The 25,684-nt window shown below is 40.6% G+C and overlaps 1 protein-coding gene across 1 annotated transcript in view; it reads right to left on the minus strand.

The window, feature by feature from the left end:
• Nucleotides 1-9,019, minus strand: part of kcnb2b (potassium voltage-gated channel subfamily B member 2b) — an 84,136-nt gene extending 75,117 nt beyond the window's left edge. Inside the window, exons 1-2 of the mRNA XM_004081024.5 lie at nt 8,691-9,019; nt 7,226-7,956 (exon numbers count right to left, since the gene is read on the minus strand). Coding sequence (XP_004081072.1) covers nt 7,226-7,810 — 585 coding nt within the window. The 5' untranslated portion in view covers nt 7,811-7,956; nt 8,691-9,019. The remainder of the gene's footprint in view (nt 1-7,225; nt 7,957-8,690) is intronic.
• Between the last annotated feature and the right edge of the window lie 16,665 nt (nt 9,020-25,684).

A 25,684-nucleotide genomic window follows, 5' to 3' on the forward strand; every position in this document is an offset into this window, starting at 1 on the left:
ACGATACACTTGCCACACGCACGACAAATGTACATTCCATTTTGTTGTCCCTTGAGGTAACCGCGCAAGCTTCAAGATAAAGCCTTAAGATAAAGATAAAGACATCCCAACACCTCTTAAATCTAGACTGTGTCTGAGTTTCAGGAATCATTCATCTTAGGCTACGTTCACACTGCAGGGCTAAATGCTCAATTCCAATTTTTTGAAAAAATTCGATTTTTTTCCAAGGCTGTTCACATTTCCTTTTTTTTTTTTTTTTTTTTTTTTTAACTTGTCCTGTCCAACAGCTGGGCAGACAGATGAGAGCTGAGGGCCTCTTGTGTTGGACATATTTTACTTTAACAAGAGGGGTTATTAATCTTCAGACAAACCAAAGGTATGTCTGAATAAACCCCTTTTGTAATTGAGGCCAAACTTTATTAATTTCAATCATGTCTGAAAATCTTTGGTGTTGGACCGGACGGAAAAGGAAAGAGGGGAAGAAGAGAGAGGGACGTTAGAGAGAGGGGGGGTAAGGGGTGATAATAGGAGGGGAAGGGGGATAAGACCATGAAGCAGCATAAAGCAACAAGTTTACTGGTTGTTAATCATTATGGTAAGGTTAAAATGTAGAAAAAAAAAAAAAAGGGGGCGGAGCCTGTCCACACACACACTCAAATGTTATAAACACACCTGCTAGCTGCAAAAATGTCCACCTGTCGACATGTACACAAAACAGATAGTGTTCACACGCATACTTATGCCTTAAAACCAACTAGTGTGAAATATTTCAGTCATTCAGTCATGCAAACTGTTAGTGCAAAGGTGAGCTAACACCAGTGCTCAGGTGAGTGTTTATGTTCTTCTAAAATGGATGGTTGAACGTGAAAAGAAGGAGGGAGAGTGCCCAGCCATCCCCACCCCAAGACCCCCACCGCAGCAGCAGCGGCAGCCGGAATCCCCCCAACGCCACACGGGAACCGGCAGGGAACAACCGCCGCCCGGGCGACCAAGCCCGCCACCCAGGCCAGGGCCAGCAGGGCCGCCGCAAGGCCCCCAGAGCCAGAGGCCAGGGACGCACGGAGGGAAAGAGAGCGCCGCCCCAGCCCAACCAGGAGAGCAGCCCCCCCGCCGCGCCGGGAGAACCCAACGCAGGGCCCCACCGGAGAAGGACGCCCACAGCCCCACACGAGCACCCCACCACCACCCAGGAGTTCCGGGCATCCCCCCGCCCCAACCCCAGGTACGAGCCAGGACCCCCCAAGGGAGACCCGCTCCGCACTCCAGGCAGCCACCCGCCCGGCCCACGGTTGGTCCAGGGAGGAGCGAGGCAGGGGCCCGCCGCCCCCGCCCAGGAGGGGGGAACCCCGGGGAAAAAAGAGGGCCCACAAGGGGTGTTGTAAATATGGCCCGACCAGGCTCGGCCACAGTTGGAAATTTGGCGGGGCCCAGCACTCAGGAGCAAGGACCAGAACCCACCCCCCAGGGACCAGACACCCCCGGCTCAGATGTAATGTGAACCCCCCCACCGCGCGGAGAGAGCACCGCCGGGCCCAGGAAGCCGGCACCCCGGGGACACGGCCGCCGCTGCAAAGGGGCCCGTACCCCCCACCAGGGAAGAGGCAGGGGACAGACGGACCCAGGTCCCACCTTCCTTGCAAAATGTGTGTGCGTGTATGTGTGTTTGAAAGGGTGTGTGTGTGCATGTGTGTGTGTTTATGTTGGGATGTATATATTGAGGGGGGAGGGGTGTGTGTACTAAGGGGGGTGCGGTTAAAATTGGCGGGTAGGGCACTAAGGGGACATCTCCTGATTACTCACAGTGACGTCCCCTCACCCTCCCCACCAAGGGGCCCTAAATGTCTAAGGTGCGGTTAAAATTGGCGGGTAGGGTGCTAGGAGGACATCCGCTGCTTGCTGGCAGTGATGTCCAAGCACCCCCCCTACCAAGGGCCCTACATGTCTAAGGTGCAAATAAAACCGAAAGAGGGGGGGCCCACTCCATACGGCAACCACAGGAGGGGAGCCACTGCCTAGTAAACCCCCCCCCCCAAGGCTCATCGCAGGCTAAGCCCCCCACCCCCTCACCCTATTATGAGGTTATATGAGGAAGGGGGTAAGTTGGGGACAGATGATAGACTGTCCCCCGGTGGTCAAACAGCTGTCCCCCCCCCCCCCCCCCCCCAGCAAGGGGGCCAGGCCCACCCAGCCCCGGGGCCCGAACCCCCGGAGGCGCAAACACCCCAGGCCCAGCACCACCACCCCCACACAGAGAGAGAGGAGCCAGAAAGCGCCGGCCCCCCCCGGAGCAAGCCCAGGCCCCCACCCCCAAACGCCGGCCCTAGAAGAGCTCTGGTCAGGCCTCGACGGGACCGAGGCAGCCAACCGGCCGGGGAAACAGCCGATGGCCTCAGCAGGCTGTTCACATTTCCAATTAAATGCGAACTTTTGTGATCTGTGTGACCGTGAAATGACCCAGAAGTGACCCGCATGCGCAGAATAGTACTTAACGATGAACGACGTCACTTGTTGTTTGCGGAAGTAGCTAACGTTAACAATGGATGTCAACAACAGTGTTGTCAACAGCGGAGCTCTTTTGCATTATTACATTTATTTACACAAAGGAGCCAGCCCAATTACAGTCTTCTCATTTTAAGAAGGCAATGGAGCCAGGATCGTCTGTAACCACTGTTGTGGAATAGGGATGTGTATATGTTCTGGCCACGCGTGCGTGTGTGTGTGTGTGTGTGTGTGTAAGAGACAGGAGAGACCGCGTGCAGCGAGATAGAGAATTAGGGGGCAGTGCGGGTGCGAATTCATGTTGTGTGTTAGGGAGGAAGGAGAACGGTATTAAAAGAAGGCTTTCCCCAGAATAAATGCTATGGACTCTTTATTAACCCGTTCTGGAGAATCCTGGAGAATCTAAGGGTCCGAACGGAGAAGTGAACTCCGGAGGAGATCCGCCTTGGGTCTCCCGCGCTTCTGTCCACGGTCGGAAAGGGGAAAAAAAAAGTCATCACGGGAAAGATTCAACACCAAGCTCAATGATGTACGGGTTGGATTCATGTGGCCTTGCCGGTCAGACGGCGGTTGCATTTTAAAAGATCGCATACGTATCGGATTCAGGACCACATAACCAAGTGGCCTGGGTCGCATTTGAAAAGATCGGATCTGTGTCGTTTAGACTGTCATGAAAAGATCAGATACAGGTCGCATAGGGGCAAAATTATCGGAATTGGGTCGTTTCAGTGTGACCATAGCCTTAGTAAATCAGCAAAAAGAAATATGTTGAAGGATCTGTTTTTTTTTTTGTTTTATCCCTGTTGCGACCTTGACCAATTACTAAATACTTATGGCTATCAATTTTTTGTGTACACCCCATTTAAACTGCACAATATTACTTTCAAGCAGCACTTAACTGTGAAGCTGCAGATGTGTCTCACATGAATTTTATGATCACAAAAGGACAGAACTGTCCTCACAACATGTGCAGTCGGCTTTTCTCGGATCCTTTCCTGTTTAGTAGTGTAAATCAATGTCAAATGTTGTTTGACATTGATTTACAGGTTTGTGTTTACAAGAGCATCAGCATAAAACTTGACTGAACTATTTGGTTTTGATGTGAATTTCTGAAAAAAAGCATGTTTGACAAGGACGTTTAATTGCTGCAATTTTAGGCTTCACTGATGATTGTGTTGCAAGAAAAGGGAGCTCAATAAAAAAACCAAAGAGGGCCATTGATTACCCTTGTTAAAAGAAATGTTGTGCTTTGTAGAAAACAAACATCCCCCATGCACACACACCTATCGAAAAGACTTTTGTACCGCTTTTTTTGCCTGATTATTTATGTAACTAAGAAGCCCCACTGAGATCAAATATGTATTTTGAATGAGAAACCTGTTGCTATCGATTTGGGGTTCATGAAGAGGCAGCCTGCAGGAACAGCAGAGCTTGGCAACACCACAAAGAAAAAAAGTGAACCCCCAGCATGTACTTGACAGATGCTGCTGAACAGTGTTTCATTTTGCATGTACAAACCACTACCTATTTGCATTGTTTACTTTTCATTTTACTACACAACAACAGCAAAAATAAAATCAAGATATTACCGGTCATAGCAAATCCTATTCAGACATTTAACTGGACCAAATGCACAATAAAAGAAATCAAATTGGCAAGGGGCCAGATTGTCACTTACAGACAAATGTTTTTTGTGGATTTCTGTGCCAACATAATCTTGGATTGTTCTGTAGATGCTCAGTATGGACAGGATCCACACAGTTATAGGCAAACACTTTATGAAAGTCACTAAATGCACACTGACAGAAAGGATGCGTGATGCTTCTGAAAGGTCTGTAGCAAAGCATTAATGCACTTAAAGACCCACTTTAGCGGTTACTCACTCCCTTGAAACGTGTGTGCGTTCCTCCAACTTTCAGTTCAAAGGGTTTGACATTTGTGGTTTTAAAGTTAATCTGTATACCTTTAGAATATGGGGGGATTTGACGTTGGTCTGCACTGTCGCCATTGGTTTGGATAGATAGTGCAAAAAAAATTTAATATTGGGGAAAGTTAGTTAGGAAAGAGAATGCACTCAAAACCAAACATTAAACAATATGAGAATGTTCCTTTTATGGTTTTGAAAACAACCAATAACGCATTGGTATTCTATGATACAGGCATTTACTTCCACAGTGCTATTAGCCAGTTGCTTTAGCTATTAGCACAACCTTTCTCTCAACTAGGCGGAACAAGAAACAAATAATTACCGGTGTGTCTAACTTGCATGGACTGAGTGCCAACACCCATGGGGATTTCATAGAGAATAACAGCTGCCGGCTGTCAGTCATTCCATCGGAGACAAAAAGTAGGTACCAGGTTAGGCCAATAGAGTGTCTGGGTGTCCGAGCAGCAATGCAGCTGTTAAAATGCCCCATAGAGACTCACCATGTGTGTAGGAATGCATTTAAGGCAATTTGGGACAAACTATGTGTTTTGGGGTCATATTAGCATTGTTGTGCCAAAAACAAAGGTTACAACCTCTAGTGTTATTCATAGAAAACAAAAAGGTCTTCAATAAAACTGTTTTTGACAGGGAACAATCTGTTTACATCATAGTTATATTTATCTTGGGTTATCATCCCTTTTTTGATGTTTTTTCTTTCCATTTATGCTAACTTCTACTAACAAACTTTTTCTTTTTTTATACTGGCTTAATGTATTTAAAAAAGCTGTTTGCCTTTGATTTTTAATAGTCTAAGCGGGGCTAAACAAAGCATGAGTCTAGAAATTTGCCCAGATTTTTGCTTTTTCCAGATCAATCACCTGATCAAACATGATTAGGAATCTTGCAGTTTGTCTGTCCTCTCCAACAAAAGAAGACTAAACTAAAATGTGCCAAAAATGCACTTCATCCTTGTTCTCATCATCTAAAATTAATGTACAATTAGTGCAACAGACTTGGCATGGATCACTACATCACTGACATCATACAGTAGCAATTTTCCATTGATTTCTGCCTCTTTTTTTGTGTTTTTTTTTACTAATTTACCCCTTTCACTTGTGACTTCAATAAACTCCTCTCGAGAACCAGCTTTGCTCCACTCCACTAAGGCATGTTATGGCAGATGAATGGGACCGGAGCTGAACCGACCCTGCTGGAAAAAGTCAGTCCTTTAATAATATATTCTCGGACCAAAGGGGCCATAAAGCAACAATGTGGGCCCATATATTTAATGAAGCACAAAACAGAAATAAAGAGGAGAAAAAAAATTGTATGCTTCAAGAACATGATTGAATTTGACAAAAGGCTCGGGTTGCTTTGTAAAAAGGCACATGGCTGTGCACCAGCCTGGTAATGGCATTCCCTCGGTTAAAAGCTTTCAATGGATCTCACTGCATGGTGTGTGTTCTGTAAAAGGCTTCCCTGACCTCAGGGAGCTGCCATAAGACTTTGAGGGAACCCGGCAATCTGCTTTTAAATAAATAGTTTGCTCTAATGTGAAGAACCTGAGACAATAGAGTCCCGATGAAGTTCTTCTTGCAGGGCAGTCAGCAGAATGCTAATGCAATTTGAATTAGGAAGGAATTTCCCTGTAATGATTTACAGGGTATTCCTAAATTATAGAGAGCAGGCCAGCAACATGTGTTCAGATTGGAGCTAGATTGAATCAGTTTTATCAAAATAGCACACTGATTACCCGGGATGGCTTGATACCACATATTAGCAGCAACTGCATGATGTTTTTTTCCCGATACACTGTCTCAGCATCAAGAATGAATGCATATCATGCCTGTGCAGTATCCCTGTCAGTCACAAACACACTGATTTATGGGATAAAGAGTAAAAATAAAAGAGAACACATACAAAGAAGCCTACAGCCTTGTTTCCAACCTTTTAAAGAGAACAAATTTGCTCTGCTTCATGGAAAAACCCCATGTTTTGAACACCAGGAGCAATCATTTTTACACAGTACATAAATGCGTACACTCCCTGTGTTTATGATGTGCATCTGTGGAATACAATCCCTTCACTTCACCGATTGATGAGCAGATAAGGATGCTGGAGTCCAATGTAAAAATGCCAATAACTAGATTTAAACACTCTGCACCTATGTAGGGTGTTTTATCCCGCTGTAGAAGCTGCAAAGCACTTAACAGTGACTTTCTTATTCATCCTTCGACACACAATGACTCGTACAGAGATTTTCTTTTTTCATAATTGCACTCAGTGTACTCTGTATCCTTGTAATGAAGACAGATTTGCAGTCTTTTAATGCAAATAAAGATCAGAATTTTTTTTATTCAATAGAGAAAATTAGAAAAAATGGGAATGGACAACCTGTCCCTTCAAACAAAATCATATCATATAAATCCAATAAGAGGCTGAACTCATCGGTCGATTAATGATGACGAGTCGTGGACTTCCTTTTGTCACTTCCCTGACACAGTCAAAGCCGCAGCATAGCTAAACAGTAGGACTGACGCGTAATAGGGCTGCACAAGAAAACAAACTTGTACCTCTTCCCTCTCAGACACATGCGACGCAACGTACAACATTGACACATCTGTGTCTGTACTGACATGCTTTATTCTGGAAGAGACAGCAACATTAGGCGCTCACTTTACACATCATTGTTTTAGTCCCATTATTGAATGTTTGACAGCTCAGGAGGGATTATATCTTTAGGAAGTGTGTCTGTATTGTGCTAAGATCAGTGTGCAGCTTCCAGTTCCGGATTCCTACCTTGGCGGCTACTGAGGAGCTGGGCTTCTCTAGGAGATCCCACAGTTTCCTCCTCTTTTCCGGGCAGCAGGTGTTATCAAACTCTCCATCTCCCTCCCGCTCCCTCATGGATTCCGCCTCCCTCCGCAGCTCCTCGTTCATCTGCTCCTTTTTCTGGTGGTAACGCGCCTGGCAGCAGGACTCCAGGTAGATCTCATCAATCCCCCAATAATCTAACTCTTGGCCAAAGGAAAGGGCGCACATCTCTTCCATCATGTGCAGCTTCCCTGTTCGGTAAAAGTTCAGAATGGAGGTGAAGGCCCCCGGGTGCCGGTCAAAGAAGTATTCGTTCTCGTTCAAGCTGTAGTCATCGCAGACCTCCATCAGAGACTCATGGGTGTTGCAGTCTCTGAGCTTGCCGAGGCGGGTTCGGGGCAACCGGTCCAGGGTCCGCCACAAGACCTCATGGTTCAAACCTCCCACATTAAGGCGGACTCTGCGGGTTCGGGCTTTGGTGCGAATAATGTCTATGGGCTCAGGGGGAAGCGAGGGTGTAGTTCGGACGTTGGTGGGCTTCGGCCCAGCTGGTCCGAGCTTCTCAGCCATGATGATAGATGCTCAGACTTCTGGAGGGGAGTGGGGTGGGGGGGGGGTGGACTTCACAACAACATGCAGCAAAAAAAAAAGGTAAAGAAAAAAAGCCTAAAACTTTTCTCCTATGTTGGATCTTCTTTAGGCAAGTCCCTCCATGGCTAAAACAAAGAGAGATGACATCATAAGAGATTACAGAGCAGAGATCAGTCACCTGCAACCACACATCCTCACTCATAAAAATAAACCCAACAGCTGCACACTTTCACTGATCTCTTTCATCACATTTCTTGGACAGTATACAGCGGAATCTGTTTTATTATCTTTCCAGTCAATATGGCTGCTTTTCCTTTGCTCTGCAGTCCAGTGCTGCTACTTTAGATCGAGGAAATGAATTCTTGCTGGAGCAAATCACACTTAAAATGTAGATTACAATTCGGGTCTTGTGTTAGAACTATCCACCTGAAGGATGCAGTGATTTCCACAGTGCTGCCTCCCTTATTTCCTGTAATCTGAAACTCCCATGTGTTCCCATGAACACAGCTGTTGGGACTGAGTGCAGCTTTGTAGACTTGTCAAAGGCAAAACAGAGTTTGCAAAGTTGTATCTGCTATAATTACAAATATGAGTAGAAGTACCTTGATTTGATGGCACCAGATTCTGATTCCTTAAAAATATTCAAATTAAATATTATTTTGAGATATTAAACCCTCCATACGCATGAATTGAAAATCAAAAAGCAAGAAAAAAATACTGCAGCATGTTCACAGAGACAGACGCCTGCGAAAATACTACCTTAACATTCCATTATCAACAGCTTTTATATGGTCCAAAATTGAACTCTTACGGCTTGTTCAACAAAGTAAAAGGGTTGAGAAAATAGCCTCAGCCTCACCTTGCCGCGATAGACCACCTTTTGCATGCAAACTCCTCTTGTTCCTAGGGGAGCAGAGGATGAAAAGCGAGCCGGGATCCCCCCCTTTAGTTAAGCGGCCGCGACTGAAGGGAGCTCTCCGCGCACATAGCGCGTCTCCCACATCGCGTTGGAAAATGAGTCGTGAGGACAACAGAAGTCTTCCTCTAGAGGGGATCACATGAACACCAGACAGAGTGATCCTCCATCGGAGCTCTGGCCAACAAGAGTGTCTTTTTTTTTCTCCCCACGAAGAGCGAAGTGGAAGGAGAGGCTCAGAGAGGCGCTGTGGTTGCGGACGTCGAGCGCGTAAAAAGGCTACGGGATATAATGGAACTGCGGAGTGCCCCGCTGTAGACTCCAGAGGAGGAGCGGAGGGGCGCACGCACGCTGCACCACAGCAAAGATTCCCAACTCAGCAGGAGCTTACATTTACAGATTTTTGATCAGACTCGCACGTTTAATTTTTATTAACTCATAATAAATTGCACAGTAAAAGCAATTTATGTCATCTTGGAAAACAGATCAGTGGCTCTGTTAAAGTTATGGCCGCATGTGATGGGCACACACTGTGCCGCAGGCAACTTTTAAGTTTAATGACCATGAAATGTTGCGTTGCCCCTGATTCCCACAGACGTGTAAACTCTGTTGTCCCCGCTGCAGTGCTGGGGAATCCTGACAAAAACACTGATGGATTGGGTTTCATAATGAGGTGAAGTCCTCTCACATCCGTCTATCTGTCCACACATGCCATGCTTTATGAATCTAAACTATCAGCTATTATTACATAATGGTATTGGCCCCTCTGAAAAAAGAAAATGCAGGTATTAAATTATGCATGGCTTATTATCCCTCAGGTTGTTGCCAGTGTCTCTTAATGGTGTTTCAGTCCAGTGATATTTTCCTATCTGTCTAACACGTGTGTCGATTTTGAATTTCCCCCTTAGCTCAGCCTTTTCCTTTTAGAAATGTGATTGCTCCCTGCATATGTGTAATTGATTTTCTTTCCTTTTTTCTACTGATCAATAGGAGTGCACTGGCTAAACAAAGCCTTTGTGTTCAGATAGCCCATGACTTACCCCTGTGGGTAGTTTTTTTTTTCTTTTTCTGAAGGTCACTCATCTTTTTTTCCAGACCTGTAAACAAGAGGATTCACGGCTTCTGTCTCCTGTGTCATTCTGATCAGACATCCACTTTAATGCTCAAGAAGATAGTGAGATGCCAGAGGGCTGCAACATGTTTTCTCAGATTAGATGGGGGGAATCATCTAAATAGTGAATTTTTCTCTGCGAAACCTCGTATTATTTAACACAACAGCACTCAAGCCGGCTACAGGAATGCTCATTTTGCAAAAAAAAAAAAAAAAAAAAAAATTGCAGATAGTTATTTATCCCACACAAAACCAATTAACTGTAACTGACTGTGTCCACTTTTAATTATCATCATCAACGATGAAGCCAATCAGATGCAGTTGGGATTCGTGAGGTTGCAGTGGTGTCAAAGCCGCAGTCCAAATGAGTTATGTGATATATATTTGATGCTTCACTAACGTCATGCACTGGCCCTTAAGGGAGGTTATGGTCAGCCCTAAACCCAACATCTCAGTGACTATCCTTTAGATTCCTGTCCGCAAGATTACAGAAGCACATATTTCTTACTATCTATGACTGCAAAGAAAAGGACGTGCAAGGTCTTTTGTTATTATTTGATTCCTCAGTACTACGTGGGTGTGTGCTTGTGTGGGTTGTTGCCACAGCAACCCAAATATAGTCCAAAGAAACTGTTTGGGCCGTAGACAGATTACATTTAATATCTGCAGCACTAATGTGTCTGCTCTGTGTGACTAAATGATGGAATCAGCTCTTTGGTCATTAACTTTGGTGTCTGAATTTATAAAAATAGGTTTTTATCAAAAAGGGGTTTATATGTTGTCCATGAAAGGAAATAAAGGTGAGGTGGGGATGAAACTCAATTCTGGAAATACAACTCTACAAATATTGAGGCATAAAACTTTTACATTATTTTTAATATTAATTATTCATTATTTTTATGCATTAACTCATAATTTAGAATCTATTCTTTTTATATATTAGTTTATATGATTCCAGCATGGAAATAAACTCAAGCCTCCTATTGTTCACCTATTGACTCAGTTTTGAATTGTTCTAAAAATGTTCCCTCGATTTGGCTCAATATGTTGAATCATGTTTGTGTTAGATTTGGTTAAATTTTTGGTTTACATCAAAAGACACAAACATGTACTAGTAAAAATGCATGCTCATAAAGATCTTTTCAAATCTTTTTAAAGTTATGTTGACATATTGTGTCAATGTGTTCTTTTCAAGTTATTGTTTTTATTGATAAGGCTATTGCTATACGTAGACTTTAGGTAGCAACTTTTAATTTTCTGTTATTTTATGTTTTTAAACAGTGGTCAGATTTAAAACAAAAAAGAAAACACAAATCGTTTCACCAACAACTTTACAAAGCCTTCATCACCAATGAAAGCCAACATTTTAGTTGACATTTTTAAATAGGACAATGAATCAGTTTATGTACACAAAGAAATATGTTTAATATAACGAGCAAAAAATATTGTACTTAAGAATCATTGTAATTTCTTTTAAAAAGAACAACTTCAATATAATGTGGGTCTGCAGACTCCACCCCCCATAACCCACAGATGACTACTGAAAATAAGGAATCTGAAATCAAACGTCTCCTTTACTCTGGACTTTACTAAACAACAAGGAGCCAAAGCTATTGAGACAAATCAATAACTTGCTGGCTATTATAAAGCGCTTTACTTGATTACAAGACATTTATGATATGCTATACTTAACACAGAACCTTGTGGAACATCTTGATGTTGTGAGTCAGATGACAATAAGAGACATGAAGGAATTCGGTAGAGTTTTTACCAAACAGATATAGGACCCTACTGCTACTTTCACAAATGGCATCTTTAGTGTGCTCTTGAATGCACATTTAGCCCAAGATGTTCCCACTGGAATTGCAGGTAAGTGATTCCTCTACTTTTTTGATTGGTCGAAGTTCAACCTGGTCCTAGGTTTTGTACGTAGAGCCCGAGAATGGTTTTGGAAACTCGCAGTGTTTTGAATGTGGATGCCCAAAACATGCATTTACATAGGCTTGCCATTAGAAGTGGCTCCTTCAATGCGCAGTGCCAAGGATGGTGTGCATGTATCTTTATATGCTCTAAAATAAGATGCAAACATTTTTCTTATCAGCCTTGAGATTAAAAGCAGTTTGCTTTGGTTATGGACCAAATTATGTTTTGAGCAACAAAACATTTTTGTTCTTGAATAATGGCATGGAAAAATTGCAAAATGTACAAAAATGATTTGTTCTAATGACTAAAAACAGATTTGTAATCACAGTTATGTAATCAACACACACACACACATTATGTACCCACCCAAAAAACAAAAAAACAAACAAAACAAAACTCAAATAACTTTTTCTTACATCCCTGAAGCATCAGTGATGTATACATGAATTTTTCTGCTTATAACTTGCCAAAATGTAATTCAATTCCAATATGGACACAACTGTGGGAAATCCTTGACTTGCACCCAGAAACTCCTGCCTGATGCTGTCAGCACTAGAGACACCTCTTCATCCATTCATTACTCGTCCATGACAGACGCACACAGGATCACTGCACTAACCATCCTAGGATGACCTTTCTGGATCTGTGCTGTCCTCCCAGGAAGAAAACCTGGAGAAAAACACGTTTTCCTTTAATGAGCCAATCAAATGTTTCCTTTCATGTAAAATGCTTTGACAACCATTTGTCAATAACGCCATGGCAGCACCCTGTTTGTTCACTGTGCCTATTTTTAGCCTCTGCACATGTGAAGGTCCACAAAGCACCCGCCCACCACAGTGGGTAGCAGCGGCCTGTTACAATGGTCTGCTGCTGACTTGAGTCATGAATCTCTGTCATATCTTCACTCATCCAGCAAACACACCTGTTCAGATCTGATGTTTCCAGCAACCTCTAACGTATCAAAAACAGAACACAATGAGCGTGCTCTGGCATTTGTTTATCCAAAACCATGCGGACCCTCCAGCGGATTTAAGGGTCTTAGACCAGCCTGTGAATTCAGCTGCTAAATCCTACTCCAAATCCTACAAAGGACCTCTGCAATATATCTCCCTCTCTGATGTTTATTGTCACTCCCCACCACCATCAATCAAAGTGAGCGCACAATGCCCTAAAAATAGGACATTAAAATAGAAAAACACCTTTTCTTGCATGTGTTTGGCCACAGTACTCTGGCATCAGCTTTCTGCCCGGTGCAGACAAACAGATGTGATTGATTAATGCTCTGTCCTGCTGGTCATGTTTGCATAATACATCTTCGCCCATGGATCAGTAATTGTTTTTGTTGTTGTTGTTTTTGCTGCGGACACTATCAGTTTATTGCCTTTACAATCACAGAGCCTCTGTGCTGTAATAAGCAACAAGACAAAGATGGAGATTTGAGGCTTTCCTGCGACTTTTAACACATCGGGATCATTGTGAAGTAAACTGTTGCAGCCCAGTTCAGAAGTTATGTGCATTAACAATCAAAAGTTTGAGGAGCAACTTACAAGCTTACCAGACAAAAAAGGAAATTGTTCATAGCAGGAAGACCAAAGGGTGCTAACTGACTAAAGAAATGCTACAAAATTAAAATAACTTTCTCTGTTGGGGTTTTTCACTGTTAGCTTTTTAAACAATTATTTAACTAAAACGATTCAGCCAAACAAGACTCAAGCACTTGCTTTGCAATTTTGTGTTCCTATCCAGTGTGCTAAGCCCTGCCCCCCCCCCCCCCCCCCCCCACACACACACACATAGCTGTATGTCCTATTGTTGGCAGTCATTTTTAAGATGCTTTCATTAGGCCACACCTGTTTTAGTCTTTTTAACCCTTTAATAACCTCACAAAAACTCGATTTAAAAATGCTTATTTTCTTGGGTGAACAATGTACATATATGTTTTCAGAAATAGGTTTTTTAAACCGTTTGGTTGAACAGACAGGTAAAGGGTTAAGATCTCAGGTCAAATTTTGGATCCATTTTTTCCCATTTTTTTTCAAAATCCATAGCCTATATTTTCATTTTTATAGACTAAGGCAGGGGTCTGCAACCTGCGGCTCTGGAGCCAGATGTGGCTCTTTGTGGGGCTTTGGTTGAAGACAATTCTTTTTTTAAAAAGTAACTTAAGTAAAAAGTAAGTAGAAAAGTAAAATAAAGTAGAAAACTTCTATAAACTTTGCTCAACTCACTGACAAACAGTTGAAGAACGGTACGTATCACAAGTTTAACTAAAATATTTTGTCAGATTGGTGCGCTGTGTACCAAAGAAAATAATTTGCAGGTCAGTAAACAGAAACAGAAATAAGGCGTACCAGATTATTTGACAGAATTTCAAATTTTGAAAAAATTCAAAGATTTTAAGTGCACTTCATGTTTAGAAAAATATATTCACTTATTCTGCCCTGATTTAATTTTGGTTGGTTAAATGTACACATTTTTGGCTCAGATACACTATGAACAATAAAACAAGCATTTTTTTAAATTACTGCTGACATTACTACTACATTTACTGATAATCCTGTGTGAAATGGGGTGTATTTTATTTTGAAAAGAAGTCATGTGATACTTTGTCAAAAGTTATGAACCATTTCATATTTTGAAAAAAGGATATTTTCTCTTTGTTTTTTTGAATGAATATTTTATTTATAAAAATAATTTAGATTAATCATAATAGTAACAATAACACAAATGAAAATCAATGTTTTTTTTCTGAGGGTGAAGTTAAATTTTGTGGCTTCTACTGGGTTATTGTTAGTTAGAAGTTGATGATAAAAAGCATTTAGTTTTTATCAACAAAAAGCTAAATGCTTTGGGATTAATGTGTCACTTCATATTGTTTTGCTGCACACTTGCAGGTATGACCAAGACAGTACCTCAAAAGTGTGTAACTCATTACGGTTCTGAGAGAGTAACAGTGAAAGGGAAATGGCAACAACACGTAATCTGTGGTGTATCACAGTTTGAAAATAACTCTCACAGCACTGTGCAACAGTGTAAATAATGCAACCCTAGAGCCACTCCCCAAACTTAAGTGCTTATGGCAGAGGGATAATCTGAATATAATACAGTCGCTTAGCCGAGGCAAAACAGTTATGAGAGTAAGCATTTTTCCAGCATTGTGGCACCTCCACTGTGTTCCAGTGATCGCACTGAGGAAACAGACAGGAGGTGAATATCAATGAAGTGACTTGTGGTGAAGCAGGCAGGCTGCATCTCTAGCTGTCTTGACATTAAAGGTGTCTTTCTCTGCAGAGTCAACACCCTGCACTGAAAACAACTATAAAAACATGATTCCCTATGCAGGCATTTTTTTTTTGCATTCATTACTTTTTATGTCTGTTGGTACCTTTTGCACTATTATCATTTGCTTTAGCTAAATGTAGTCATGTTCACTATAGTCACTGAATGTACAGCTGTCACTGTATAGTTGGAGTCCACAGATGGGTTAATAATGCAATTATTCCCTCTATGTAATGAAAAAGATTTCTGGGGAAAAATATAATTATTTATCAAAACGGGTAACACCTCTGAAGGTGGTAGAAACAGAGAGAGCAAAGCTGCTGTGGGACTTCCAGATCCAGACTAAAAGGATGGCAATGGCAAACCAACCAGACATTGTAGTGGTGGATAAAAAACAGGGGGAGCCGTTGTGGTGGATGTGCCAGTGCCAAGTCATGGGAACACCAGGAAGGAGGAACTTGAGAACTGGAGAAATACCAGGGACTCAGAGAAGAACTGGAAAAAGCCTGGAAAGTGAAGGTGACAGTGGTGCCTGTGGTAATTGGAGCACTCGGGGCAGTAACCCCCAAGCTGGAGGAGTGGCTACAACAGATACCTGGAAAGACCTCAGACACCTCAGTCCAGAAAAAAAAACTGTAATAGGAACAGATAAGTTACCTCGCAGGACCCTCAAGCTCCCTGAAAATGAAGCAAAAAATGGCATTTGAGTACAGTATTCTTAAGATTTGATTGGTGATTTTATAGCTGTAACACTGATGATGCAGTTAACTGCAACTCCAGTTAGGTTTCCTTTCTAAGGAAACATCTTTCCTTTAGTTCAATGATTAGATTATAGTTTATTGGCCCTCAAAATACTGTGCAGTGAAGCAGCAGATTTTGGGGTGCTTTGTAGTCGCTGATGCAAAGGTTTTTCTCTTTATCTGTGGGATTTTATTTCTTTGTGTCCTGTTTTTTGACACATGTCCACAGTTGATGAACAGCAGCATCTTTTTTAAACTTCTTCTATGTTTGATGTTAATGTGCTGTTGTTGGGTGGAAGAGGATAGACTTTTAATGCACTTTTGCTTGTCAAGCCTTTTGAATAAAATTGTTTGCTTGATGAGTGCATGTGAATATGAATGCATTCACATTCTGTGAGGAATAATAAATACTAAATATTTGTTTGTTTTTACTATATGCAGCACTTTGAGCAGCTTATTTTTTCAACATTTGGCAACAAGTTTCACGTAAGTATGAATCCCTAAAAAATGTCTTCTCGGACAAGCCACCTAGTGGTTACCTAATGAACTGATCTGGCTACATTTATTGTTTGTTTTTGAATTTACTTTAACAAGTATAATCTTTTTGTTTTTCCAGCAAAGTTATTTTTTCCTTTATTCATGAATTTCACTCTTTTTGTTTTTAACCAAAACTTACTTTTGCTTCATCAGCCAGACATGAGATGGTTTATAAATGTGCATTTTGATACAAAACCACTTGAGCAATTCATTTTAGTGTAGCTCAGGTAATACCCACACAGATTCACATTTCTTGCAAATCAGATCAGACAGCAAAGTGTTTTTTTAAATTGTAAGAGAAAGACAGACAACCAAGACAAAACCCTTTCCTCCATCACGTTACAAACAACGGAGAGATTTTATAAACGCCAACAGTTCTATTGTTTTATTGAGATACAGGAATTCCTATGGGTTTTTTTTATGTTCAGGGAAAATAATATATATACAGTATATAATAAAGAAGTTGTAGGAAATTTAAAAGTGAATATTTATTACACTTTAGTTGAAACAATAGAAACAGAAATAGAATGCTTTATTGTCACCATAAAAGTAGCATGGACAAAATCAAATACAGTCATTATGTTATCTGGAGTCAAAGAATAAAAGATAATAGTAAATAAGAAAATTAGAAAGCAATTCAAAAAAATAAAATACAATAAATTATTTTAAAACAAAATTTAAATTAGCTCAATCCTGGCAGTAAGTCTAATTTATTTACTGAAATTCAGTTTATTAAGTCTCAATTAGCATAGTTGGTGGATTTAAAAAAACAGACTAAGGAAACCCTCAGCCTAGTTTTTCTGTGTGTACCAAATATGCACAACACATTCTTGGTACCATGTCTGGGAATGAAAGGGCCATCTGTCTGTAAAAAGCTTGAGACACGCTGTGGTCGTTTTTTATTTAAAAGATAGAAAAAAAAATCACACTTATGTATGTTGGCGTACTCAGAAGTGGAGTAAAAAGAGCAGTCAGGTAGGGTGCTCGGAGCATCTCAGGGTTTCCCTCTGCAACCGAGGCCTTTACCAGCAAAAAGACTCAGATCTTTGTATTTCCGCTTGAAGGCAGAGAGCTCTCTGGCACCAGAACTTTGAGATGATTTCTCAACAAGAAAGGAGCCTTAAGAGGAAAAGATTGGCCTAAGTGTACTTCACACTGACTTTTGATATATTTAGTCACTCGCAGTGTTTTCTTCTTCTATTTATTGGTCTTATGAAAATCACCCCCAGTGACACAGCCCACACCAGACCCTTTCTCGGCGTCTCAGTGCCAGAGCCACCTGTTCACAAGGCTGTTTCCTCCCCTGGCTGATTCTCCTGGCTCGGCGGCAGTTCCTTCACCAGCAGATGTTGCAACAGAGCCATCACTGAGGGCTCAGGTGTTGCAGTCTGGCTTTTGATTCTTGGCTCCAAACCACTCCTCCAGGTCGGTGGATATTTACAGAGTTCACTGTTATAAAGTGAAAAAAAAAAACCTAGCAATGAGAATTTAATGTCCCTATAAGCTCCCCCTAAAACAGTATTTTGCAGGGTTTTCTTTTTATTACACAGAAACATTAATAGGCTGGTGTTAAGAGTATAAAGGTTACTGATGCCACCATTAAACTTTGTGTGTGTTTTTGTCTGTGTCTGCCTCCAGAGAAATGAACCAGTGATTTCAGACTTTATGAGGAAAAAAGGAGAGAAAAAAAGTCTGGTAAGAGCTCACCGTTAGCCAAACAATAATGTCTGCTAAGTGCTTATGGGTCATAGTTCACACCAATGATATGGCTGTTGAACCAAAGCATACAATTACAAACATTCAGACATAATGTGTGTTTTTTTCCCCATCTGAACACAAAAGTGATGCCCTGCTTGTTTATGGTCCTTTTTATGTAACTAAAGAGATAATTCTTGATTTTTGACTTTTACGAGTCTCTCGCTGATTATCATTTATCAGTGGTGCTGCAAACTTACAGAGAAAAGTTTTGAAAAGCTCTTGAAGGGATATAGTTTTATTTCTTAAACCCAAATCCCCCGTTAGTCTCAGGAAGTTCCCACAACTAATTCGCCTGAAAGCACAGAAGAAGAAATTCTATAAAAGGTGAGACTGGATACAACACATAAGACAACATCACTCCCTAAAGTCATCAAAACACCGAGGTGGATGTAATTAACAGGAAAATTTAAAAAAGCACAGTAACTTAATAAATTTGCAGTATTAGAATGTATTTTGATACTGTAGAATTTTGCTAATATGCTCATTGAGGCTATATTATGTTTTATTGTATATTAAAATGTTAATTTTTAATGTTCATAAACAAATTTTTGTCTGTTCACTCAACTGAACATGTGATCAAGGCAGATGTGTCTTCATTTGGGATTAAATTCCATATTGAACCTTTTTTATAATGGTAGAATGTGATCTCCCTCTTTTTTTCTAAATAAACACTATTTTGAATTTAAATGCAATCCATGTGATTGAAAGTGTTCAGTTATAGTACATAAGGGGAATTTTATGAGACAGAACTAATCTTGAATCTGAAGCCATCAAATTCAGAAATTTGACATAACAAAAAGGTCTAATATTTCTTTTCTGAAAGCAGAATGCCTGCACACACATAGACTTTTGGAGTCATTTGTTACAGGGCTGACATTCGTTTTTTTATGCTTGTCAGGATTATTACTTGGCCCGCTTGTTTGGCTCATGTTGTGTGTTTCACTCACAGTTCTTTTATCGGCGCTTCCATATACTTAAGCTATCAGTGCACATCAATAAGGTTTGTCTTCCTTCTCATTTGTTTCTTTTACATGTCAAGCCAAGCCCTATTTATTGTGTCAGCTTTACTTCTTGAATCATAAAACTTTAATGTTCAGTTGAGGTTTGTTTACAGAAAAGGATATTATGTTTTTGAACAACACAGGGTTGATTTTAAAAACGGCTTCCTATTGATTTTTGTTTTGTTTTACTCTTTATACAAATCCCCATTGACAAGGCAAGCTGAGGGTTAAGACTCTGTGTCATCCATCATGCAGTGTACTTTGGAAAATCTGTGCAGCTTAGTGTGCTCTCCTTCCTGTTCACAGGTCCAAAACTCATCCAAAAGTGGTCTCACAATGAGAAGCATGCTGTCACCATAAAGGAGAATCCCCCCCAGAGGATAGACAGTGGTCCTTGGATCATTGTGCCCTCATTAAACTCCACATGGAAGGGATCAAAAGCAAGCTTGCTTTCACGAGGGCGAGTTGGGTCATTGTTCTAAGAATATCATTCCTGGTTGTTCTCACAAGAGCTCCTGCAGCAGAAAACCCTTCTGGGCCTGGCAGATAGACAAAAGAGAAACAAAGCCTTCCAAAGAACTGCCATGCAGGCCTTTGGCAAGGATGGGAGAGCTATTCCCCCACCGCCCCGGTGCACTGTTACTGACACCTGATGGAGAGGTAAGCATGCAGCTGAGCGACAGAGCCAGAGCTAATTAGGATAATACTATGTCATTACGGAGAACACCATTTAATCCTTTCAAACAAAAAGGAGTGAACCAGTCCAAGATAACTTTGTCACCTGAAGGTATTGTTATAGAATAGTTTAAATGCTGTCATGACATTTTTCATGTTTTCTTGCTGTTGAAAATTGCGAAGTTTAGATTCAAACTCTGAAGTTGATTTGATATAGCTCCACATAGCAGAAGCTTGATGGGAAATTAACCAAAAACAATCAATTTAGCGTGAACACAACCAGTCACACGGCTGAAAATATTCTTATTTTATTAAAGATTTAGTCTCAAACAAATATGATCAAGTCATTTAATTTAAAAATGCCAAATAACCATCTGAAGAAAAATAAGCTATTAAAAATTAACCTTAACTTTAATAAAACGTTTTGATTTGACAATAAAACAATTACCAAAAAAAGGTGAGAATAAGAAAAGATCATTCTTTTTCAGAAGTTTTCTAAAAAATGTACATGGACGCTTTATGGTTCTGTTAAAAAATAAAAAAAGAATACAGAATTATACTGAAGTAAAGCACAACAAAAAATGTATTTTTTTGTCTGCAGTTTTGAGTAATGACTTTTTGTTTTTCAAATTAAATAAAAAGGGAAATTTAATGATATTCAAATGACTAAACATTAATTGGGAATTTTTCTGACTTAATTTCCATTTAAAAAAATACCCCTTTTCTCCCATTTTTTTGCATTTCTAGCTGTGGTTTGCATTGTTTTCACTAAATAGTTCAAGAGGTCTATGATTAAATAAAATTCAAAACTATTTTTGATTGTAATTTTGAGTTTTTAGCAGCTCTAACTTGTGTAAAACTGACACAAACTGTGGCAAAAGTCATTTATGAGCAGGTGATCAGCTTGATGACTCATCCACAGGTCCATATATCTACAGTTATTGAGCCTGCCATCCTAACTTACACAACCGCTGAATGGATTTCTAATAAACTGCATCTGCTTGATTTAAATAAAACAATTTTAAAAGCCACCATTCTTCATGCAGGTACAGGAAGATGGGTCCCATTTGTGTCCCGGCTTTGATTGTGCAGCACAGTGGCTGCACTGTCAGAGGCACAACTAACACATTTTTCACTCCAGCGTTTTGTGCCAATTGAGAGCTTTTCCATGTGTCGCAGGATGATTAATTCCAATCAAAAGCAAACATCATCTCTTTGCTCGTGACATTAAGTGAGGCGCTCTTTGGAACAGCTTCGCCTTACAGTTCTCCTTTTGAGCCGCCCTTTTCTGCGTGCATGTCAGCCCATTCTTTTGAAGGGACACGTGTGTTTACAGTCCACTGAAAAGATATTGAGTGGTGTCGTTTTTAATGACTGCATTCATCAGTCTAAGCTTTCAGTCTTTTGAAATACAGCTGGACTGCTTTCAATGCAAGGTGTTTTATTGTCTGCTCTTTAAGTGCCCTCTTGGTATTTTATTGAACTAATTTATTATTATAGAAAACCTTTGAGTGCATAAAAGGCATCCGTTTGGAACTGTCATCCAAACCTTGTTATAAGAGGGGTTTTCATTGTGGGGTTAAAGTTATTATGATAAAATAATTCTATAATCTTGGACCATTAAAGCCAAAAGAGGCCAAAGCATCAACGAGGAGCCACTGGACAAACCATAGAGTTGTAAATTCCCATCTTAGTCCTCACATCCTGTATAAAGACTGCCTGGAGTGATCAATAATCTGTGAAGCGAAGGAAGAAACAATTTAAAGCTACTAAGATTCAAGCTGAACACCCAATAGAAAGTTCTTTTTTTTTCAATAGCAATGAATAAATTATTGTGTGTGAATGTTTTCTTTTTAAACTGCTAGCTTAGCTCTGTTGCTCTGCTTCTCCAGGGAAACCTACGCCAACTCACACAAGCTCCAGCACACACAACAGCAGTCCCACACACCGGTCAATCACAAGCACCCCACCAACACAAGCCTCCCTGCAAGTAATCCCACACAAAAATGCATCTTTTAAAAATGCACATGCAACCCATTTGCATGCTGCATGCAGCCTCTAAATGCAGTCAACATTAGATATGTTTTAATTTTCCTTACGCTTGAAGAGCGACTTACTTAAAGGACACTTGTAAAGTGGGTCTCTTGACCTGTGCATGTGGGAAGCTGTTTTCTCTGTGAGAAGAAGAGGATCAAGGGTGATCACAGCTCTTAGCAACTCCACTGTCAGTGCTGAACAGATTCAGCCAACAGCTTCACGTGTGGCAATAAAAAGCCCCAATTTCTAACAATCTTGCAGAAACATCTTTCCTGTAATGCACAACTTCACCGGGATCTCACAAATTGAGGTTGGCACATGGCATATATATGATCCCATATACTAAAGTGTGTATGGGCTCCTATAAAAATCTCTCCAAAATAAATCGGAAGGATAGAAAATGATTAAAGTGTTTTAGGGTTATTTATTGCCTGCTGAGCCGACACGTTGGGAGTAATTTATTTGGGCCCCATCAAAAACATTTATGAGTCTGTTTCAGCAGTATGCTCTAAACGCGAAACCATTAATCCACCACTGTATCTCCCACTGCTTTCCTCTGCCTCGCAACGTTGAGCCATCTCGCTCCCCACCTTTCTTCCCTCACACCTCATTTTTCAGTGGCCCACATGATGCGAATAAGAGCCCAACTTCATCAGCTGTGATTGGATTTTTTTGCTTTGCTGTGGAGCATAGGTGAAGGTTTAACACGGTGCTGCTTTCTGTATGGTGAAGGGAAACAGAAACATTGACCCAGCTGTTCTGTGGAAAGAGGCAGGATGAATTATATCTGTAAGGAGAAAAGACAAGATTAGTGAGAGGTGAAAAGTTTCCAAGACACTCAGCTCTGCAGGCTTATTAGCACATATTTTATGATAAGCACTTCTCCAATTAAAAAGTAAACAGCCTCTTCGTCTAAGCAGAGTGCAAAATTTCTGACTTGCAGTTTGTCTCAGCATGTTTTCTGTCAGAAATCTGTTTGGTCTCCACAAGGTGGTGTCATGCTCATTAGCTGAATGCTGCAGTTCAATTTGACAGCTGGACCGACTGTAGGACTGAGAAAAAGATCTTCCAGATCACAAGTTTTACATGACACTATAATTTAGATTAATCATCTTGAATCTGAGAATCCTAAAGATCAGACTGACCCAAAATGGAAAATATATCAGTATGTCAAGATGGTAGTAAACTAGTGTGACAGGATTTTCACTCTTCCAGGTCATGCTAACGCAGGATTCTGTTCCTCAGGCCAACTGGGCTTTGAAGGCTGACATCGAAGAGGCTTTGCTGCTTCTTTAGTATTTTTATTTAATAGCTGACCTGATCATGCAGCTTTTTTTGTGCTGTGCCATCCTTTTGTAAAGGGGCTGTTTAATTTCAAGAAAAATCAGACCTTTTAGTTTTTAACTTTTTGTTATTTTTGCTTAAAGACCCATTCAAATGGAAATTGGGTTTTTTGTGTTTTTAACCTGTTCTTGTGACATTTTTCTCACGATGGAGGACATACATTAGATGACTAGATCCATGTACGTCTTTGTTTTTTCCTTGTCAGAGCTGGGATCTGGTTTAAAATTGTACGACCGTATAGGTCCAGTATAGCTCGCCATTTTTGTAAGCTGCAAGCTAGCAGGAGACAGTCTAAATAGATGAATGATGGGAAATGGGGACGGCCTTACTCTGCGCCAACAGTCCCAACTACAACTCATAGGCGAATTTCTAATGATAATGCTAACAACAGCATAATCATAATTAAGAGACCTCTGGGAACAGTTTTTGAAAAATAGATCAAAATTTGATTGGAGTGGGACTTTAATGGGATTTTACTCATTTTTTGACACCTTTACCATCACTTTGGCATTCTTTTTGACATTATATGTTAATGTTGTATGTAAAAGAAATAAGTATGTTACTTCATTCTAATATTCAAAACTAAATGAATTTAGTATTCTTTTTTGCTAGCTAAGGGCTCATCCACATTACCGCCATGCAAGGACCCCTTTTTTTTAGCGAGTACAAAATAAAAATAAGTAGAACTGACTTAGATTTAATATTTGTTGTAGTAATTCAAAACTACCAGTGGGTTTGTGATATCTTTTAATGTAATGTGCAAATGTGACTGTCTAAACTCATTTCTTTACACCGAACACTACCACATAGGAAGACAGTGAAGCCAACTATTCATTATTTCAATTTGAGCGCGTCTAGCTGCCTTGACCTGTCCACTGACCTTAAAAATAATAGTTCTGGTGGTCTGGAGACGGTCCATTACCCACAATCCCTGTCAGTCCAGGGACTTTTACATCTTCAATCACAAAATAAAGGCGAGCAAACATAGCTTGTGGAAGTTAGAGATGCTGACTCGCATCTCTAATTCCTTTCTTCCCTGTTTGCTTTCTCTTCAGACTTCAAGCCTCTTCAATCTCTTACTGCAGTTCACTCACAAAAATGACCACTGGTCAAACTTCCAAGTGCTTTCCTTTTCTGTACAACAAGCTGCCTAAAAACAAACGAACAAAAACTCCATAATTGATTCTGAAAAGTAGTTTCCTGCCACAAGTAGAATGTATGAGTGATTAGACAATGCAATTACAGTAAACCGCTTTCATCCCTGATGACATATTGCCCCAGTAGTCAGCTATGCTTATTGCTGAGTCTACTGAAGCATTGGACTGACAGTTAATGAGCTGTGTCTGTTAACTAAGTGGGACCAATCCTGACTTATGACTGACCTACTGATCTACACTAAGCAGCAACAAGCCTGAACAAAGAGGACAAAAAACTCTTTGACAAAAAAAATCTTTAGGAACTTACTTTAATTCTTGAAATAACTAATTTATATCCAACACACTTGAAAATACTCAAAAAAGAGAGAAGAAAGGAAAAACCGATGACGATGCAGGATTTTTTCAAAGTTTCAAGTCGAAGTCTTGACAGGGATATTGAAGCCCAGCTGCAATTCAAAGGACCTCTTGAGGCTCCAGACCATTTCTGCATTCATTTGTGGTTGGAGAATGTAACACTGCATGTCTGCAGCTCATATCCCTTCATTTTTATACTTTTATTGCCAGAATGATTCTGCTCAGTTTGTTTGTATTGGCTCTCCTTCTCATAGCCATCCTTAAAGACAATTAGTTTCCTAAACTAAGATCCCATAAAACTATAACAAAATGGACAAGTAGAACATACTAATAATGGGATTGAAACACAAACCAAAAGCACAAATACTGACACAATCACAAGCGGCATAAAACATTAAGCTAAATTGTTTTAACCCTTGTGCTATCCTAGGCACTTTAACAATGGGAGTTGGGTCATCTATACCCACTAGACAGTGCGCTAAACCTGTTTTTTTCAATGATTTGTGATCTTCACTGGTGTCCATGGATTACATGAATCTTTCCACCTTTATCCACCTTTGTCATGGTAGGGAGAACATGTCATTGTAAGGGTGGGGTCACCTAAGATAGCACAAGGGTTAAAAATGTGTTTTTTAAAAACCCTGTGGCGAGTCATCCACCTGCCCCTAACTTTCAACTCTGCATCCTCCTTACTCTCACCAACCAATCTCATTCTTCCTCACTGTGTCCATTAACCTTTTCTCTGGTTTTTCTTCCTCTCTGTTGGTCTTTTTCTTGTAGCTCCAACCTCAATATGCTTTCCAGCATTTATCCCCAAAACCATCCAACATGTGCTGTTCTTCTGATGAAATTATTCCTGATTCTATCCTTCTTTTTCCAAGGCAAAATCCACCTTTCTAGATGTTCCTCAAACTGCTCACTGCTCTCACTACATTGTCATCTGCAAACATCATGACAATCCTGTCGAACCTCATCTGTCAGTCTGTCCATCACCCTAGCAAACAAAGAGCTCAAAGCTGAT

Source organism: Oryzias latipes, chromosome 20, assembly GCF_053564925.1.
Source record: "Oryzias latipes strain Hd-rR chromosome 20, Olatipes_Hd-rR_3.1".
Taxonomy (NCBI): Eukaryota; Metazoa; Chordata; class Actinopteri; order Beloniformes; family Adrianichthyidae; genus Oryzias; species Oryzias latipes.